The sequence below is a fragment of the Dendrobium catenatum genome, unplaced genomic scaffold, assembly GCF_001605985.2.
Source record: "Dendrobium catenatum unplaced genomic scaffold, ASM160598v2 fragScaff_scaffold_231, whole genome shotgun sequence".
NCBI classification, from domain to species: domain Eukaryota; kingdom Viridiplantae; phylum Streptophyta; class Magnoliopsida; order Asparagales; family Orchidaceae; genus Dendrobium; species Dendrobium catenatum.
The window spans coordinates 10,179,026-10,197,808 of NW_021318693.1; the positions used below are offsets into that span (position 1 = coordinate 10,179,026).

The following is an 18,783-nucleotide window of genomic DNA, read 5'->3' on the forward strand; positions in this document are numbered from 1 at the left end:
TCAAAAGATAAACAGTGGTTGAAAAAGAATAATACTGAATGGTTTTCATAGTAAGCGGACTAGGTGCAAATTCATCCTGTTGAAATACATTAGCATGATTTGCAAGAAAATATACTTAAAATTCATACAGCAATTAAACTAATTAGACAACTAAGATGGCGATAGTCCTTGCAGTGAAAACCAATATATGTGTGCAAGTGCGGTGAAACAGTATGCATGTGCATAATGCCCGCCCTTCTTCTTTGCATGCCCATCCTACACCCATAAATCAAAAGTATATATAATCATCGTCGTCATTAGTCTTATCCAACTATTTGGGTCAGATACCAGCTAAAATTACATGTACAAAACACATTTGAAAAGTTTTGGTCTATTGTTTACATGCCAGAAACCCCCAGCTTAAATAAAAATCCTATAATACAAATCACAAGCCCACTTAAAAAAACGCAAGGGTATCTTTTGCAGATTGGGAAGAACAAGATCATGTATGGCAACAACCTTAAAATAAACATAGAACAATGTTATTAATGGCCCTATTTTGACTTCAGTTATTTGACTCTCACAAAAGTAAAATCGAATCACATGCAGTTTTTAATTAACACATTCAGATCGCCTTAAGGATATCTACCGTCCATTTTACATCAAACTTGGCCCTTTCATGCACCATTCATATTCGTAATACAATCAACTCTCTTGCCCATAAAAAATCAATCAGGAAAAAAAAAGTACCTAGCAAGGTTATATTTATTAGAAATCAAGGTTTCAAATTAAGCAAGTCGCTTAAATGATTGCAAACGTAGACTAAAACCAGCTTAGTTTTTTCATGAATAACATTCTTGCAATAACATTCTTGCCCAAGCATCCAACTTGAATCTCCAGATATACATTCAACCACTAACAACTCAAGAAAGTAAATTTCAGATCAATTGTCGTTGCTAATACATACTCAAGATTTTGCTATTAGAAATGATCTTTCTTTATTAGATTTAAATGAGAATTTGACTTTTAACAGGTCAAAAGGGAGAAAAATGATTCATATAGCCGACCCCATGTAGTGGGACAAAGGCTCGATATTGTTGTTGGTGTGTTGTTCTCGTTGCTAGTACATGCAGAGACAATTTTGACAAAAATAGAAAATATCCTATGAGTATAATAGAAAAAGACAAAATCAATTCTTTTCACACTAATAAATGGCATTAGAATAGATTATTGAGTTGTGAAATGATCATGGACTAATTCATGACCTGCAATGAAACTATTTGGTTCAAAGGAAGAGAAAAAGAGACATGGAAACCTGTTCCAAGTTGATTCTGTATAATTCTGGTGAGGAAGCAGCACAAAGTAAGTCGCAGGACCAGCTATCATACTTCATATCCCTTCCCATCCTGAGAAGAAACCAAAAAATATATTAAATTAAATCGAAAATCTTCAAGCATAGGTCAATACATTACTTTCACAATTAATCTACAAAACTGATACAATTTCGGTAGCTAAATGTTTAAACAGTATAAAACTTTAACTGATGCACAGAACGTGATCTAAAATTAAGTTTTGAAGATCTTGACAACTAAAATAAATTAATTTTTAATATAAATTTAATGAAATATTAATATGATATATAACTCATAAATACTTATATATCCTTCTAAAAGTTGCAGATAAAATCAAAAAAATTAAATGTAATATAAAGTAAATAAGTTATACATTTTAAATAGTATTATAAGCATTTAAATGCTTTCAAAATAAGATTAACATTATAGTATGCAAAAAAAAAAATGGATATGTTATTATGAGTTATATATCATATTGATACTTATATGAATATTGTTTAAATAAATTCCTTCACAAAAGTAAAGCTGTTTCAGAATCCAATGACAAGCAGTCTATAATCTGAACTATCAGTGGTAGTTGAATGCAAAATTACAGACATGGGGGATTAAGATTTTGCTTCATGTCAGAGATTGAAGATGATGAGAAGTGTTGAGACTACACTACACCATTATTCATTTTTTCCTTCATTCGCTATGTGACTGGAAATGCTTAGTGTCGGCATAGATTTATGTGTTTCACAGGCATGTGAAAATTAATATTTTTGTTAGATATTAAACTAGATAGCTATTTTGCATTTAATTATTTTACTTAAAGAATGTTGGTACGATTGCACATGTTTCAACTATTTTACAATGATCAATTTTAAGTTTTTTCCTCATTTATTACAATTTAAGTTTTACAATCTCAAAATAATTTATATCCTCTAATACAATGCCCTCACATAAATTCATATTTATGTTATAATATATTTATATATATTATGATAATTTCATTAAATTTATTAAGCATATATATATATATATATATATATATATATATATATATATACATATATATTCCAGCATATCCAAGGATATTTTTTTGTTAACCAACCTTGGGATTCGTAAGCTGTAGTGACTTCCGTACTTGGCATGCAAGCAGATGGAACGATCAGCACAGAGAAATGCAATCTTGGAGTAATCATCACCAAGCACCTAATTAATTAACAGCACTCTAGTTAGCTCAGTCAGGTAATAAACACTATAAAAACATCAAACATTGCGTTGAAAAAAGAAAAAACAAAAAGAAAGGCTTGCTGACGCAGTGAAACAACAAATATATTAGCACCATGGAAAAATAGACTAAAATTGTGAATATGAGGTACCCAACAAGGGGCGGTAACAATGTGCCTTTGTCAACAACAATGCTGGCAAAGGGCATTAGCAAAGACCAGTGATGTTAACGGACGTATTTGCAAAGTATGTTCACATTGATTCATGATGCTAACAGAATAAGCATTGATGGAGAAAATGAGAGATGATGTCAACGGCAGTAACAACGAAGATATCATTAGTGTCAATCTTTAAAGTATGATGGCACGAGATGATCACAGAGTAGAAAAATCTAATGATTTCTTTAGGCCACAAAGAGATAGATCAAATTATATGTGAGGTATTAGATAACCATGAGGCACAACTGCAAGGAAATCAATAGAAACAATGGGGCAATTGTTGACAAGAAATTTAAGCGTAGCAGCGCAAAAGGAGGTGGATAGTGAAACAATTAACACAGGCATGCAGATCAAGGGGAACAAAGCGGTGAGCATGATTATAATGGCTCAAAGATCAACAAATTAATAAAGTATGATAAATAATTAATTCAAGTAGTATTATTACTAACCTCTGCTTTGTACACCCCCTAGTAAAAACCTTAAGAGACTGGCCTTTAACAACATTAACCTTGCTTAGTCTAGCCATGTCTTAGAATTGACCAAGGATTCAACTTAAACCTAATTTATCACTAATCAAACCAACACCTAGTGAATAGTAATGGACCTAAATGCATGCACCGAGCTACCCTAGTTCACATATGGCAACCAAAACCTTTTAAACCCTGCCCTAGCTAGCCTAGACCAAACCACTAAGAAGTAAGAACATGCACCATAACTTGATCTAGTTGGACTCAAGAGCCATTTGGGCATATTGGGCCAACCCTTGATGCATGTGACCCCAACCTAGGCTCTCCATCCCCACCTAGCACAGTTGACCAACCCTAGCCTGCTCTATCCCAGAGAAAGTAAAACATGGTCAAACCCTATACTACACTCAATTTAGTGGACTTTCGGTTGACCTAGGCTAATGCCTTAGATCCAGTAGACCCTATATTACACTATGGAGAACCTAAGACCTACCTAAGTCAAAGCCCTAGGTCCTAATAAACCTTTGATCAAACCTAGTATAAGTGATCTCACCCCTTGCTTCAGATTCACCTAGCACAGACACCAGGATACCTACCCCTTAGCAGGTTCTTCTAGACCTTAGAAGACAAACCCTAGCCAACCCAAGCAAGTCTAAGGAAACCCTACATCAAAAGCACTCACCCCTTGCTTCAGATTCACCTAGCACAGACACCAGGATACCTACCCCTTAGCAGGTTCTTCTAGACCTTAGAAGACAAACCCTAGCCAACCCAAGCAAGTCTAAGGAAACCCTACATCAAAAGCCCTCCAAAAGCATCACATATTAATTTTCCCTCTTGGCCGGCCTCTTTGCATTGATTGACCTTCCATTGGGAGTCATTCAATGTATTACTTTCCATAGTTCTACATATGATAGAGGGAAAAAGAAGAGAGAAATCATTTTAAAGGCATCTCTCTAGGCACCCTAGAGATGAGAGAGGTTATAAGAAAAAAAAATTGAAGAACCTAAAAGCATTCAACGCTCCTGTTTGTGAATTTTGTGTGATAGATACTTTTAACTTTTAATTAAAAAATATTTATTTTTTTATATTTTGATCGTTGTCATATTAAAATAGAACAAATATTTAACATTTTATTGATAATGGTTCAAAGTATTCACATATGGAAGAGATTTCCTTATGCAGATTTTCTCTCTCTTATTTTAAAATAAAGCAATACCCTATGCTCAGTTAATTATAATATGATTGGTAGCTAATGCTATTCTTCTTACTGTTAAATTTTAATTGTATTATGAATGATAGGTCCACATGGCTGCAAGTAGTTGCATGTATTGCTCTCGATTATCCATCATCAATAATCTTCATATTTGAATATATGTACATAAGACGTAAGATTTTCATTACTCAATTGAAGCCAGTGTTTTTGTTTGCCCGTTCTTGGAGAGGGAAATGTTTTTGTATTTCCAAATGAAATTATTAATTCAATTCCGAGCTTCCAAGCTATTTCTCCCCTAGCAATTAGTTAGTGGGATGTCGGTGCAGTTAGCATTGAAGCCAACTTCAATTTCTTTCATTATAAAAGGTGAATGTGAGTGCTCAATTAAATCAACGGGAACCAAACTAGCAAATAAAGTTCTCATGCAGGCTCTTCATATTAGTTCTCCTCCCAATAATTGCAAGATGCAATGCCGATTGCATCTACCAAGAATGCTGCAAAAACTTTAGCATTAGCAGCAACAACATGTTGCAAGACAACATCAACCATCTTTTTCGTCCTCATAGCAAAAAAGACTACTCTCTATGACTTCGATACCTCCTCCTATGGCATAGGTTTGGACATTATCTATGGTCTCACTTGATGTCGAGGGGACATTAGTCGTGAGTCATGCTCAACTTGCATGTTAGAATCTGTAGATAAGTTTCGAATAATTTGTCCTTTTATGTTGAAGCATGAATTTGGTACGAATACTGTTTTATTCGGTATGATTCCAACAACTTTCTTGGATAGTCAGACACAAGCTAGACACGAGCTATAACCGAACATGGTATTCATCACATGTAACACCATATCCTGCAAACTTCGATCAAGTTATGGAGGGGCTAACGGGAGTGGTGAAAGCGGCCGCCACAACAAGGGATGAAAAATGTGGACGAGGTGAGAGGACTCTTATGAAGAGCAACATGACTCTATGGAATGGCACAATGCACGCGTGATCTTTAAGAGCAGCCAATGCTTAGCGAAGGCATCAAAGATTATATTTGGGGATTGCAAATACAATTAGGTTGCTACGTGATCAATACTAGTTGCATGTTGAGATACAAGTTTCATAATTTTCTAATTGTCCATAAAGCCCCAAGTCCTGTTGCATATCCGCCTACTGATGTAGGCAAGGGAGGGGTCAAAACAAGTTGGGATTTAAATTTTGTGAGTTTATTTATCTCTACTAAAAAATCAGCTCATTAATGAGCTTCTTCTTCTTTTTCAGCTCATTAATATCTAGTAGAGAGCCTTTTAAACTCATAAATTGAAGATTAATTAGATTCATCCCCTCCTCCTTATAGCTCTTAGGTTTCTTCCCTTGCCTTTATTTATGACTTTTTGGTTTCTTCCCTTGTGTATCTTCCATTCCCCTTTGTCTCGTGGATTTCCGTGCTTGTCCCTTGGTTTTCTGTGATGGGTAGTTTTCCCGTGCCTTGCCCTTTGGTTCTCGCGGCTGCTGCTTGGTCCCCGTGCCTTGCCCCTTGGATTCCCGTGGCTGCTGCTTGGTTCCTGCGGTTTCCCTTCTCAGTTTGCTGTGCCGTTTGGGAATTTAAGTGTTGTGGTTGTTGGACTTTCATTTCCCTCATTTAATTAAGTATTTGAAGAGTTTTAGTGGCTGTTTGTATTCCCTCTTTTGGTCTATAAATAGGAGATGTTTTTGGATGATTAAAAGAGTGAAAATGTTATTTTTGGAGTAAGAAAACCTGAGGGTTTTTGGAAAAGCTTGAGAGCTTGTCCACTTCTTCTTCTACTTCTTTGGAAGGCTTGCGAGCTTTCTCCACCTTTCATCTTGGCTTCTAACCTCTTCTTCTATCCGCAAGTGCCACCTCACCTATATCCTTCTTCTAATTGATGAAAGCAACTTTAGGTGTCTTGTTTGAGTCGACTGTAAGAGTCATAAGTTTGTAAGGTGTTTATGTCAAAGTTTATATGTTGTTTGTAAGTCATTTTATAATATTAAAGTTGTGTTTTGTTTTGTGCAAGTGTTGTCGCTTTATCTTATGTAATTTTTGTAATGTTTTTAGTATCTTTTAAGTTATAGGAAGAGTTTATTTTGCTTGCAAAAATTTGGGGCCCTCTCCCAAATTTTTGCGTGCATCACCTACTTCTCCCTAAGTTGTCCATTGCTTAAAAAGATTATAAGAAAATTCTGTTTTTCCAAGTTTAAAACGGCATTTCCTTTCTATGTACGTTATGTTAATTAGTCATTGGATATGCCTTAACTTTTCAGCTTGTTACGCCAATCCTTTAATTTTAATTAAAATGTGTTTTGCATGGTCCTAGTTTCAAATAAATTAAGTTGTTCTTTCTACACTTAATAACAAATAATACACTCCAAAAGAATCAAAATATGCTATCTATTATGGTTTATGAAAGAGAATCACAATTAAATTTAAATTTTGAAGAATTTTTTAGATTATGATATAGGCAAAAGTTTCAATTTTTTAAAAGGACATTTATTGGTGGTTTGTTTTTTTTTCTTTTATTGAGCTTGGCCCATTTGTCCTTGGCTGCTTGGTGTTTGGAGGTCACGGCTGATGGGTTTCTTTGGCTGTTTGGTTCCTGGGCTGGCTGTTGGGTTGCCTAGCTGCTTGATTCCTGGGTTGGTCATGCCTTTCCCTTGGTGTTTGTTGGGTTTCCTGGCTGTTTGTTTCTTGGGTTGGCTGTTGGGATGCCTGGCTACTCGGTTCCTGGGATGGTCGTGCCTTATTCTTTGGGTTTTTTCTCCTATTTTCATTGGTTGCTTGGGTGGCACTTGTAGGAGACTGTTTGGATTCCCTTTACCCTATATATAGGGTTGTTTGCTGCTATTTTTAGAGAGAATTTTTTGGAGATGAATATTTGGAATATATAACATACGGGTTATCTAGCTTGCGAGCTATCTTCCTCTACCCTACTTCTACTTCGTCTTGGACTTCTACCTACTTCTCTCCACAGTTTCCATTCTACCTACTTCTTTTCTCCACAATTTCCACTCCACATATATCCTTCTTCTTAAGTTTTATAAGTTGTAGTGTGTCTTCGTTTTTAATAATATTGTTATCTTGTTTATGTTTGTCTATGTTTTAAGGAAGAAAGTTTCTCTTAATTTGCAATCTTAACGTTATATTTATCTATGTTTTAAGAAAGGAAGATTTGTGTCTTTGCACTATTTTCTATCGCACCAATTTGGTATCAGAGCCCTTGGTTGCCGTGCTATTATTCCTTTCTTCCTTAAAAAAATAGACAGCAGGAGTTTTAGCATTGCGAGGAGCTGAAGTCATAATCCCATCAAGAACAATTGAGAGTGGCATGCGGGTAAAAGAAAACCTCCTTGAACAAAATCCAAGTGCAAAGCTCCATGTCATGGAGATGGATCACAGCTCCCTTGACTTAGTCGAGACCTTCGCGCCCTCATTCATTTCAACAAATAAATGCCTAAACATCCTAGTAAACAATGCAGGAATAATGGCTTGCCCCATTCAGTTATCAAGAGATGGAATAGAGATGCAGTTTGCTACAAACCACCTGGGTCATTTCTTACTAACAAAACTACTCCTGGAAAAGATGAGATTTCTCCACTAACGGAGAATTGATGTAGGCAAAAGTTTCAATTTTTTTAATGGCATTTATTGGTGGGCTATTTTTTTCTTTTATTGGGCTTGGCCAATTTTTCTTTGGCTGCTTGGTGTTTGGAGGCCATGGCTGATGGGTTTCTTTGGTTGTTTGGTTCCTGGGCTGGCTGTAGAGTTGCCTGGCTGCTCGGTTCTTGCGATGGACATGCCTTTATCTTGGTGTCTATTGGGTTTCCTGACTGTTTGGTTCTTGGGCTGGTTGTTTGCTTCCTGGACTGGCTGTTGGGATACCTGGCTGCTCGGTTCTTGGGCTGGTCGTGCCTTGCTCTTTGGGTTTTTTCCCCTGTTTTGATTGGTTTCTTGGGTGGCACTTGTGGGAGGCTGTTTGGATTCATTTTTCCCTATATGGGGTTGTTTGCTGCTGTTTTTAGAGAGGTTATTTTGGAGAAGAATATTTGGAATATATAACATGCGGATTATCTAGCTTGCAAGCTATCTTCCTCTACCCTACTTATACTTCGTCTTGAACTTTCTACCTACTACTTCTCTCCATGATTTCCACTCCACATATATCCTTCTTCTTAAGTTTTTATAAGTTGTAGTGTGTCTTTGTTTTTAATAATATTGTTATCTAGTTTATGTTTGTCTATGTTTTAAGAAAGAAAGTTTGTCTCTTAATTTGCAATCTTAGCATTATATTTATCGAAGTTTTAAGAAAGGAAGATTTATATCTTTGCACTATTTTCTATCGCACCAGATTATAACTCAAATGAAGGAATGCACACTCTTCAAAGCTTTATTGTAATTTGGCATCAGCAAGTTCTTTTTGAAATATGGTATATATCTATGGAAAGTTAGCTATGATCATATTGGACTCAAAAATCTTCTTGAAGAAAATCTTTCATCTTTCATGTATCCTAGAGGAATTTTTACTTCTAGCCTATGTTGTTGGTTGGCTCTAGGCAAATTTGTAAGATTGTAGATGTGTCCCTTTGAAAGAGGAAATAATTTAATTTTTTGAGAAAATGAAATAGTATTGTCCAATATTGTTTAATTGGTTTCATCTTGAATTTTACAAGCGTCGTTAATTCTTATTTATGTTGTTGACCATTTGCAAAAAAAAAAAAGATTTTCATATTAATCAAGTGAATAGAGTAATAACCTCTTAAGTTATTCTTATTTTTACATGAATGTAACTAAAAGAAGAGAAGTATGAAATTTTAACCAAAAATTGTTATTATGTTAAAATTAAGATAGATTTTCCACCGATACTGATTTAGGGCAATGTGTGCAGGCTCGGCCATTCGATGTACTAAACTTGAAAAAGATCCTGACTCGGCAGCTAAAGCATGATCAACTAATGAAAGACTCAACCTCAAGTGTATAAGCTAGGAAAAGTGGCTTCACCAACGCGACCCTTGGATGAGGCAAAAAGTCTCAAGTTCGGCCTTTGGGCATGTGAGACTCGAATACAAGCTCCAGCATTCTAAACTTGGGAAGACACCTGAGATGTTTACTATTGGGTGATGCTTGCTACGATGCACAGTAGAAACATCTAGGAAAACCAAATCCTCTATTTAAAATTTGTTTTAAAAAAAAGAACCTTTGCATCCATTGTTTCCAAAGGGGGTGGTCAAAGCTGCCCCTTGGCATTATAACAAATAATATATAGTTTGCAGACCATATGCAGGTTCGTTGACATATCCTAACAGGTTCACATCATAGCATAAACTATCTTGCATTCATGCGGAGGGTTAGGCAAACACAACTAAAAATTACATCAACCCCTGCATACTAGCATTCTTGAGCAATCATGTTCATAGGAAAGGATTGTAAGACCCACTAAGATAGGTGACTTCTCCCACTGTAAGACCTACACCTCTGGTCATCCAACATCAACAACCTATAAGACTAGCACACCAGTCAAACCAACCTACATGATTTTGATGGGCATTAAATGGTTGGGTTAGACTAGGACCTAATGTATTGTCTTTCCCCAAGTTTATGAAGTCTCATTGAAAAGAAAAACTATAATTTTTCACAAGAACCCTCATATCAATCTCATAGGCCAAGTACATCAAAATGATGTAGGATATCATAATGGTCTTTGATTCTTAATGCAACTAAGATAATATAATAGATAAGTATTGGAAGATAAATGATAACTAAATACAAAAAAAAATTTAACTTTCTTTAGGTGTAAACTCAAAATACGTTGAGTCGACAAAACATGATAATGCTACCAACAATTATATTTGAAGGAACCAATGAAAATTAGAACCGCGAAAAAAAAAAAAAAAACACAAAAGCCCAATTACTACAAATTTGACCAAAATCATAAGCAAAAATTCAAGAAAAATACTATTTAAGAAAAAATTCACCAAGAAGAAAAAAATCCTAGCCTCATGCCAGCACAAAAAAATTTCATTCCCAATAAGTTTCTTATCATGTTAGCACCGCACTCAAAGGAATCTACATCCAACAAGCACAAAAGATTGAAAGAAGAAATCAAAAAGTTTATTAAATCAAAGTTCCCTATTACATGATTCACATAATGTATTTATAATCATGTATTTTCCCATCTTAAAGTAAGTAATTCAAAGGACTTGGTCACAGATCAATTGGCTGAAGGGTTCATGTAGATAAGCTGGTTTCAGGTCAGGCACAAATTTGGTTCTTTCCTTAAAAGAAAATGAACTGCATTTATACTTATCCTTGCCACAGATACCACTGAATAGTCCAAAGAGCCAATGAATCCAATTGAGAGAAATCCATAAGATCACAAACGAGAACAGACATTTGATCTTAGGAGCATAAATCCTCAAATCTCCATCAATGAATAATTAAAATATTATATGATGAAATAACTATTTTACATCTTCAAAAAGAATGTACACATTAATCATTTTTGGAAATCATCTGTAAGTGCTTAGACAGAGCATAAAAGTACCTCAAAGTTAATTACTTCTGAAACCAAGTGCCTTTCAAATTTCAATGACATTTCTCGTAACTCAAACACTTTCACTTGAGGAGGATAAATACCTGCCATGAATAAACATGATTAGAATATTGGATACTACGTAAACAACCAAGTAATACATATCTTTTCTAACAGCACATAGAAACAATTTCAGTAGTCTATCAAGTATGAGTGCGTGCTCTAACATACATCTACCAAAACTAGCATCAATCTTATAGCTGCTCCAGTAAAATTTAGCTTACATATCATAACCATGCCAACTTTGGTGTGCATACCTCCAGCCAAATTAAATTATATTCTCTTATTAAGATAGAGGATTTTCACTCCATTCATATAACATTGACATCAATTAACTGTAAGCCTCATAGTTTTCAAATACTTTATCTGTAACATAGTAAATCAGCCATTTAACAGCAGTTTAAAAGAACCTCAAAAAAAAAATGTAATGAATTAATCTTTACTTCGAGATCTAGATAAAATATAAATGCAATGTTTTAACGATTTAGCTATGGAAGTTTTTCAGCAGAAATTTTAGAAGGGTAAAGTAATGCATATAAAATCGACTGTAGGGACAGTAGACCCACATAATTTCCTTAATTTTCAAATATTTTGCACATGGTTTGCAAGGTTCCATCTCGGGTTTTTATATCACTCAGTTTCCAAATGTTTCAAAACCAATACCGAATGCAAAAGTCATTGGTTATTCTGACCATGCAACCACCAGACAAATTATCAACACTAAACTGCTGGCCTTCCATCCTTCTTAATATCCAATCATGTGGCAAAAGTGCAACATTATAGCTTCCAAGCATCCAATGCAATTCTCCATTAAACAACGGAGTTTTAATTCATTTTATTCATTTTTTTTAATTAGTAAGGAACTTCATTTCTTCAAATCTTTTCAGACTCATTTGTTAATGTTTAAAAGTATGAAATTAGCAAGTGTTATGGGAAAATTCCAATTAGCCTATAAGCCGTATATATATTTCTATGTATGTTTTTATTCTTATAATTAAAGCTACTGTCAGATTTATTTCCTACGTTTCAAATTTACCCCATTAGTAATTAGCCTACATGTAGGCACTCTTCTCAACCAATAACACAAATTTTTTCCCACATTCAACATGGTATCAGAGCAAGGTCAAGCAAAATTTCCTCTTCTTCATCCATTATAGTCAGCCAGACATTGTTTTTTCCCTGTTAACTGCTCTCCCAATCTCATTACACCCTTAAACCATCAAATATACTACTAAAACCTTTTTATTTTCAGCTCCATAGGCTGTCACTCTATCAATTTGGCATTCAAAAAGGATTAGAGATGTCTTTGCATTGCACTGCAGATTTATCAGTTTGATCATTGATTTAGCTCTCACATTGTTGTCCAGCATTAAGCATAGTGTTGCTCACCATTCTCCGCTTAAAACTTCTGCCAATCTTTTAAAATTCCAATATGCTGCCTCTGCCACTTTTTTCCTCATGTTATTGCTGCCCCGCCAGTCTCTGATCGTACAAAAGCCAAATTTCTCCATAGCTACATCTAACCTAACCCAACCACAAAATCTCAATTCCAACAAGTACATATTCCTTACCCAACCAGAAATCCTTAATCCCAGATTCCTTGCCAGCAAGAAATCCTCAATTCCAGGCATTCCACCAATTAAGGAATCCCTGCTTATGATGTTAAATTCAAAATTCAAGACTTCTAACTTCTTCCACAACTACCTACTCCAAAAACATTCTATATCCCTTTGGAACTCAAATTTCAAACTTCAATTTTAAAAATTGAAATCTAAATAACTAAAAGACCAGCCAATTTTTCCACCTTATTCTAAACACCATTTACCCATTCAAACTACATTGAATGATTTTCTAAATTAAGCCAAACCCAACAACAAAACAAACATAATCTAAACCTAGGGTAAAATTAAACTGACTGACTCAAAGTCTAAATTGTCTCTTCTTGCACCAGGAATAAGAAATCACATACTTTCTGGTCATGGGTACAGTGAAGGAAGCATCCATCACTTCTCAGGGGTCTTTCCTCACCGTGACTGTCTGCTGCAGCCACCAGTTTTTAAAGCATTTAGGAATTCTATACATTTTGCCTCCTAGTGCTCTCCCAGCAAATAAGGCTCATCAACAACAACAACCCTTGTTGTCAGCCATTTAGTAATTCCTAAGTTTAAAAGTGGAATACATTCAACATCCAAGGTCATACTCGTAAAACCTAACAATAACCATGTTCATAAATATTATAAGTATACTACAAGAATAAAAAGAAGATCAAGAGCTATGCCACAAAACTGATCACCAAAGGCTATGTCCTTTTACTAGAGGATGAAAAGAAGTCTAAACAGAATAAAGTTATCAACAAAAGTTCAGAAAAAAATAAATTTCAAGATCTTGTAACTTGAAATGAATTAAATGAAGTAACTGTTTACAATCATTTTAAATACAATCCTAAATAGTTGTAAAAAAACTAAATAAGCTATGATTAAATATTTACAATAATTCTTCTGTTAAAATACCTGATGAAATTAAGTATTCTCCATCAGGAGTCACCTTAATTTTGGTTGTCGCAGTTTCAAATTTCAAGTCCTGGATCAAATCCACTCTTCGGAGGTACTCTACAGAAAAAAATTTAATAGCTTAGTCACAAATTCTATTCAGCGTGACAATAAGAACGAACTTACAAGCAAGCAAACAGATTTCATAAAGATCATAGAATATAGTATGCCAACATAAAGCAAAGAGGAAATCCTAGCAGGACATGTCCATGGTTTATCCATCGGTAGAAATTGTGCGTTTCATAACCCTAGCACAAATTCCTTTTATCAGAATTGAACAAAATAATAACCCTTGCACAAGGGTCTGCTAAATGGCATCATTAAATGCTACTCACACTGCTTCTATCAAACTTGGGAAAAAATACAAAAAAAGGAAAATAGGGCAATGGAACAAAGGGTTTAATAAGTGTTGATAGTCACAGACTAATCAACGTATAGCCTAATCAATAAAAGTTGATACGGTAGAAAGGTTATATTTTCGTGTAGTAGTATTTTCAAAATAATTTGGAAGGTCAGTCGTATGAATTGAGGACAAAGCACTCAATATCAGTCTTTAATTCAACCCTGCCTGAGCCACAGCCAAAATACATAAGAAACAAAAGTTATTGAGCTCCAAAAACTAATTAAGTTATATTGAAACAAACATAGGAAATTGGTTATTCTGGTAGAAAACCTGCGTAGACCTAAGAAAACCATGAATTTTGATTTAAAGGGAGAGAAACTATGTCACAGAAGTTAAATTCTTCATGTTTTAAGTTTATTAGACAATGCTTTAGCAATTTCTTTCCTTTTTCTTTTCCCTCGGAGCAGTCTAGCCATCAACAAAACGGTATCACATAAACTCTATTCTAAATCTGGAATCAAGTAACCTTATCGACCTAACATGAGAACGCAACAACAACAAAAAGAAAGCATACCTTTGTCTTTTCGGAGGGCTTTGAGCTTCTTAGGCGGGAGCCATGAGGGCAAGGAACGCTGGCCGGAGACGGAGTATATCTTCACCCCGTTGAGAGAGGTGGACTTAATGCTCCCTACATTCGTCATCTATTCAACTTCAAGGGCGAGAATTGCTAAGCTCGTCACTGCAAATGACTAAAAGCCGTGACTTCCTTATTATTTCTTTTCACACTTCGGGGCTTTTTGGTATCAGATTTACAGTGGGATTTAAGTCGGATTTATGCTAAATCCAGCCAAACGGTTTTTGTGTGCTCGTTAAATCCCGGGATTCCGTAAATCCCGGATTTAGGGATTTACGGCTTAAATCCCGGATTTACTAAATCCCTCTGTTCGGCGGATTTAACGGGATTTAGCCGAAGAAGCGCGCGAAAGGGAGAAAGTTACCTTCACAGCCAGCGAGGTCCCGTTCTTGCTTCCGATCAAAATGTCGAAATTTCCGATCCGACAGGAAGGGAAAGACGTCGAAGGAGCGAAGTTGAACAGTCACGAAGGAAACGAAGAAGCGACGCATGCACTCTCTAAACCTCCTGCGAAGCAAGAAGCCTAACAGCAACGACCAAAAGAGAAGATGAAAGGCAAACCTAAACGCCTCTAAGTTATTATTGATTAACTTAATTAATATATTTTAAAATATTAATAAATATGTAAAATAATTAAATAATTAATTGTATAATTAGTGCATAAATTTATTATCTAGTTTAACTTAATTGTACAATTAATAATTAAATATTAAATAGTAATTAGCTTAATTAATATAACTTAATATGTATGTATTATATAATATTAAATTAATAGCTAAATAATAATTAATGAATAATTTCTACTTAATATGTTATTAAATTTATAACACATTAATTTTATTTTTAATTATAAATTAGTTTTAATTATAATTATATTCTTACATTTAAATCCCTAACTGCCATAAATCCTGAAATATATACCAAACAATTTCTATGGATTAATAAATTTAACATTTGACATAACCAAACAGTTTTCAGATTTAACACATTTCGGATTTACTAAAATCCGGATTTACAGGATTTACTAAATCTCACTTAAAGTTAAATCCCACTTGTTGCCAAACAACCCCTTCGGGTGTTGCCAACAGATTTAAGCAAATCCTGCCAAACGGTATTAGACGCCCACTAAATCTCACGGCGAATTATAAATCCTCCTCCCTCTCCCTTTGACCGTAAATCCAGGATTTAGTAAATCCTGAAATTAGCGGGATTTTTGGGCATAAGAAAAGCGCGAAAGAGAGAAAGATAGTTGCCTTCACAGCAGCGAGCTCCCGTCGTTGCTTCCAATCAAAATGTCGTACTTCCGATCCACGGAAACTGGAAGGCGACGTCGAGCAACTCGTTGCAACGAGGAGCCGAGAAGCGACTTGTGCAAAGTCTCTTCACGCGAAGCTAACGAAGTCGATGAAAAGCAAGCACCTAGAGGAAAAATAATTAATTTTCTTAATTAATATAATTTAAAATATTAATAATTAAAGAGATGAATTAAATAATTATTAATTAGTAGTATATATTCTGCATAATAATATGATTAATTTTAATATATTGGTCTATGATTAATCCTAGAGGAAGGAATCTTGTTTTCCCTGTTTGTTTAAATAATGTTCATTTTGACAGTTTTTATATTTTCTAAATAATATATTCAATAAAAAATTTAACTAATATTTTATATTAAAAAGTTACTTTAAAATAATAATAATAATGTCCAAATAAATAAGACTTTTTTGGATCAACTTTCTTTACTGTTTTGAAACGAATTTCAATATATTAATTTTATAATTTAAAAAAAATTAATAAAAATTTTTAAAAAAAAAACAAAAAAATTTTACAAAGAAACTAAATCTCACAAAATCTTAAACCTTATTTTCCCGTGATGTATCTTAAATATTGATATATAACAATCTTGACATTGGATGGATTCAACTCAAATCCAAAAGCCATACAAACTCTCTTTCTTTTTCTGCAGCACGAGCCTCGGTGTGACTTTCTTGCTTCCCGTGTTGAGGGATCGAACTGCGGATTCAAGTATTCGGATGTGTATTTGAGAAAAGAGCTAGGGTTTGAGACATTAGGTTTGTTAAGGTAATGTTTTTAAATGAAGTTTGGTGGTTTATTATATATTAATATTCATTGATATAAGTTAATATTTAAATAAGACATTATTAATAATATAAATTAACTTTAGTAATTAATATCAATTAAACAAAAGAAATTTTTTAAAAATTAAATATTTATATATAATAAAATAATAATTAATATTAATATATATAAGATGATTTAATTAATTTAATTAAAAAACTATGAATTTTAAATTAAATTTAATAACATTGGATCATAATTATAAGATACAAGTAAATAATGTTAGAATTAATATTAATCAATTAAAAATATTACAAACAACTTGATATTTTTAAAATATTATTTGAGACTTAAATCCTATAATGAGTATTCAAATTGTTTAGTTCATCAAGATTTAATCGTGTTTAACCTATGTCATGCTAAATAATTATAAGATACAAATAAATAATGTTAGAATTAATATTAATCAATTAAAAATATTACAAACAACTTGATATTTTTAAAATATTATTTGAGACTTAAATCCTATAATGAGTATTCAAATTGTTTAGTTCATCAAGATTTAATCGTGTTTAACCTATGTCATGCTAAATAGTTATTAAGATTTAACTGCCTTAGAATTTATTAAATTTGGATTCATATGATTTACTAAATCCTATTTGAGTGAAATCCCACTTGTGTCAAAATAGCCCCCTAGCGTTTCTCCCTCGTTATATCTTAAATCTCAAATTTACTTGATCCCATAATTCGACGGATTCAACTTAAAACTCCAGCATCTCTTTTTTGGCAAGCTCCGATCATGAAAAATCATTCTTTTTTTTTATGACGAGGAACCGTCAGCTGTCACACCCGATTTCGTCGAGCGCACTTGGCGACCCGTAAATCCTGGCAAACCTAATGGGCCACCCAGGCCACAAACCTATAGCCGGCGCTTTGGAGCCCCGACTTAAGGGCCAACTGCCGCTCGAGGAAATCGAACTCGGGATTGGGGGTTCCCAACCGAGCTAAGCATCGGTGGGTATGAACAACCATTCTCTTTCACAGGTTGCCAGTCCCATTAATGCCCCCAACGATACTTCGACACCATTACGTACAAGAGGATTAAAGCATTAGGGTTGGAACAACAGTAGATTGATTAAATACTATTTATTAATATTAATATGTGAATTAATGTTATTATATTGGTCCATAATTAAAAATTTCATACTAATTAATTACTATTTATAAATTTATTTACATTAAATTAAGTAAATTAATCTTGTTTATCTTAATATTATTGAATAAAAAAATTGTACATAATTATTTTGATAAATTATTAATTGGCATGATATCTCAGGCTAATTATGATTTAATTAAAATTGGTTAAAATATTAATTAAAATTATTACTTAATTAATTAAATAAAATATAAAAAATATTAACTTAACTAAATTGATTTTTTGTGGTGTAATTAAATTAAATTAAAGAGATTGGATTTAATTAAATTACTAATTAATAATTAATTGAGATATTATCTTATGTTAATTACAAGTTAATTAGTTTAATTAAGGTGATAAAAGCCAAATAAATATAATAACATCTCAGAATGATATAAATACTGAAATAAGTAATTAAATAATTTACCTAGATTTAACTTGATTTATGCTTATCATATCAAATAATTGTTCAGAATTTAAATAAAATTAGATCTATTAAAACCAAATCACTATTGAGCGTAATTACAATAGCACAGGATAAACTAATAGTTACAATACATCATAATAACAAATAGTATGATATTACACAATCAACTAGCAACATTACTTTTAAGTTGCATCATCTCTTATGAGCCAAGATTATAGGAGAACTTGTACAAATCCGGATTGAGAAAATGCATCCATTTCTTTGAATACCAAATGTTCAAAGAAACATTCAAGAAATTTTGTAACTTTCAAGTTATACCTCCTTCCCATAACCTCAAAGTTATGGGAAAGTTTACATCCACAAAATTCCCTTGTTGGGTAAAAGTAACTCATGTTCCTATATCAAATATAAGAATATTATTCTCATATCTTCAACATTCTCCTAACCTATGTTAGGTGAGTGAATACTTTTTCTTGGGCACCTAAAAGTCCAATGAACTCTCATAATGCGTAGTG

General features: G+C 33.6%; 1 protein-coding gene across 2 annotated transcripts in view; it reads right to left on the reverse strand.

The window, feature by feature from the left end:
• Positions 1–15,111, reverse strand: part of LOC110109385 (nucleolar protein 10) — a 45,823-nt gene extending 30,712 nt beyond the window's left edge. Inside the window, exons 1-6 of one of the 2 annotated variants that reach the window (XM_020840440.2) lie at positions 14,932–15,111; positions 14,508–14,672; positions 13,552–13,650; positions 10,994–11,085; positions 2,425–2,525; positions 1,295–1,385 (exon numbers count right to left, since the gene is read on the reverse strand). In XM_020840440.2, the coding sequence (XP_020696099.1) occupies positions 1,295–1,385; positions 2,425–2,525; positions 10,994–11,085; positions 13,552–13,650; positions 14,508–14,634 (510 nt within the window). In that variant the 5' untranslated portion in view covers positions 14,635–14,672; positions 14,932–15,111. Of the gene's footprint in view, positions 1–1,294; positions 1,386–2,424; positions 2,526–10,993; positions 11,086–13,551; positions 13,651–14,507; positions 14,683–14,931 lie in introns of both variants that reach the window. The other variant, XM_020840441.2, reaches the window with a different exon arrangement.
• Positions 15,112–18,783: the final 3,672 nt, after the last annotated feature.